General features: G+C 36.7%; 1 protein-coding gene across 1 annotated transcript; it reads right to left on the reverse strand.

The window, feature by feature from the left end:
- Positions 1-251: 251 nt before the first annotated feature.
- LOC116131052 lies at positions 252-1,169 on the reverse strand. The gene is made up of 2 exons (XM_031416697.1): positions 728-1,169; positions 252-610 (listed from the first exon to the last, which is right to left on the reverse strand). Exons 1-2 carry the CDS (start codon positions 1,167-1,169, stop codon positions 252-254), a joined length of 801 nt encoding a protein of 266 aa, XP_031272557.1.
- Between the last annotated feature and the right edge of the window lie 1,514 nt (positions 1,170-2,683).

Below are 2,683 nucleotides of genomic sequence, written 5' to 3' on the forward strand. Positions count from 1 at the left end.
AGGAATAGAAGTACTCCAATGTTTCCAAAGCCCAGCTAAGTAACTAGCATCTACTACTGCTACCATAGTCTTGAATTTCTTAGCTTGACTTTGAAAAGACTGTGCAAGGAATGCTTGCAATTTATCCTCAAGTGGAAGCTCAGAAAAATCAATATTGGATGAGTTAGAATCCCTAATTTATTGATAGGTAGCAAACAGGGATTGTTAAGAGCGATTCTCAAACCCTCAACTGCAATTTGAAAGGCGTAAACTTAATAAATAACTTCAGTATCCACAACTTCCGCTATGTTCACATCAAAAAGCATCTTTTGTGCAAGGGCAAGAGCTCTTGACATTGATGTATGATCAGCAAATACGTTATGCAAATCCAAGAGTAATGGATAAATGGACTGTGCAAATGACAGAATCAAATGACCGCATCTCAACTGAAATTCCTTTGACGAATCCAAATTATAATTTGGAGGCCTCAATCTCAACCCAAACAAATCCATATCTGAAGATAACAATCTCACCATCTGTGACTCAACATCATTAGTGAGATAAAACCTTCTTGAAATCGATGAGACAACTAAGCCCACTTTCTGTGGAACCAAACATTGACCTTTATCCCCTGAATTAACGTCCCCAGAAGATTTATCCACAAACAGTGTCACGAACCATATATGATTCAAGCACTATAAACAATCAACCAACCTCCTTGGCTGCCCCTTTGGCAGCCAAAGAGGACCAATAAAACCAATCCCAAAAATCTCCCTCAAAACCAAGTTCCCAGCCGCATTCTCATACACTGTCCTACCAATACTATCAACAAAACATCGTTTAATCACTCCAAACAAAGAAGTAGGAATCGAGTCATCACCTTTATCTCCTAATTCAATCTCCTCACACTGAACTTTATTCTGAACACCCACTTGAGCTACAACATCATCAGGTCGCACTTCCCTGATAAGACACTCGACATCTGAAGCCGATTTCTCCGATAAATTGTGGGCACAAAATATATGCATCACAGATTTTGATTCAGGTTCTCTAATCGTGAAAACAAACGTTTTCGTGTGTTCCGTTATGCAAAGCCTGCGAACTAACTTATCAGAAGCTCTCAACTGATCAGATTTTAATAATGAAAATGGCCATACGTTTTGCAGATTTGAAACCAATCGAATTGCCATTAAAATTACATTAACATCACCAAAATCTGTAACAAACAAAAAGTCAACAAGATCAAAGCCTATCCTACGTTCAATAAGCAAAATTGAGTGAAATTTCTATGCATATACAAATATCAACAAAATTCAAAATAAAAAAATGAAAAATAAATAATAGAAAAATACATACCAACCGCGTCCTTGTCAATGGCGCAACGGCGTGATGAGAAGTCCGACGGCAGTTTATGGTGGATCTAAAAATTTAATGAACGCGAAGGTTGAACGTTGGTTTTATATGAGTAATCTGGTGTTGTATGGACTATCCTTGTAGGATGAGTTCAAATATATGAACCCATCATCTTCTGCCACATGGGAAGAGATATATTAAGTTATTTTTCATCCTTAACGTTCTGGGTTCTAATTAGTCCCGAACTTTACATATAATTTCTTGTTAAATATTGTATTTGTTAATAATATTAGTACAAACAAATCTTATAATTATTTCTATACAAAGTGATGTGTCAGAAAATTATTAAAATAATAAATACAAAAAATCAAACATATCATATTCATTTTTCCGTTTATTGCGTTTCTAGAAAATAGGCTTCTTTGGAATTATCATATCTATGGTTTCAATTTTGAGTATAGTAAAAATTTCCAACATGGATAACCTATCAATTGGGTTTTATTGGACACATAAGAGAGCTATATGCAAGCATCTAATTAATTTATATGACGAAAATGAATTATCTAGTGATTCATCCATAAATTCCATGGCTTTACCATTAATCCACAGCTCATATGCCTGAAAATTATCAAATAATTTACTTGCGTCTAACTGATAAGGCTGCAAATTTTTTGATAGCAAGTGTAAAGAGCATGGTATTAAAGCAAGGATGGAGCAATATGCTTGTATCGTGACCCCTCTAGGCCATGTTGGAAGGCTAGAAGAGGCATATAAAATGATTGCGCTAATGCCTTTCGAGCCAAACGCTTGTGTTTGGGGAGTTTGGCTTAGTTCTTTTAGAGTTCACGGCAGTATAAGTATAGGTGAGGCTGCTGCTAAATATCTCTTTGAACTGGAACCTACAAATTTTGGGAACTACATCCTTCTGTCCATTATATATGCTTCCAAAGGCATGTGGACTGAGGTTAATGCAGTGACAGATATGATGAAAGCTACGGGTTTGAGGAAGAGCCCCGACTGTAGTTGGATTGAGGTCAAAAACAAAGTGCGTATGCTTCTTGCTGGAGATGAGTCACCGGAGGCATTGAACGCAAAAGTAGCAGAGGCCATGGAGGCCAGTTGGTACTTTCATGTAGGCTTATGACGTTTGAACTCGGCTATTTTCTGTTTTTGTTATGTTGGATTCGTAGTTTGCTAGAACTTGACATGCTGCAATGTTGACTGTTTTGCAATATTTTAATCTCTTGGTAAATATCTCAAGTCCCTGGTCTGTATTGGCATGTGTGCCATATGTTTTTGGCCCAAGTTTTGGAGAAGTTGAAAAAATTTAACACCACATGTCCTATGTTCT

Source organism: Pistacia vera, unplaced genomic scaffold (assembly GCF_008641045.1).
Source record: "Pistacia vera cultivar Batoury unplaced genomic scaffold, PisVer_v2 Contig228, whole genome shotgun sequence".
Taxonomy (NCBI): Eukaryota; Viridiplantae; Streptophyta; class Magnoliopsida; order Sapindales; family Anacardiaceae; genus Pistacia; species Pistacia vera.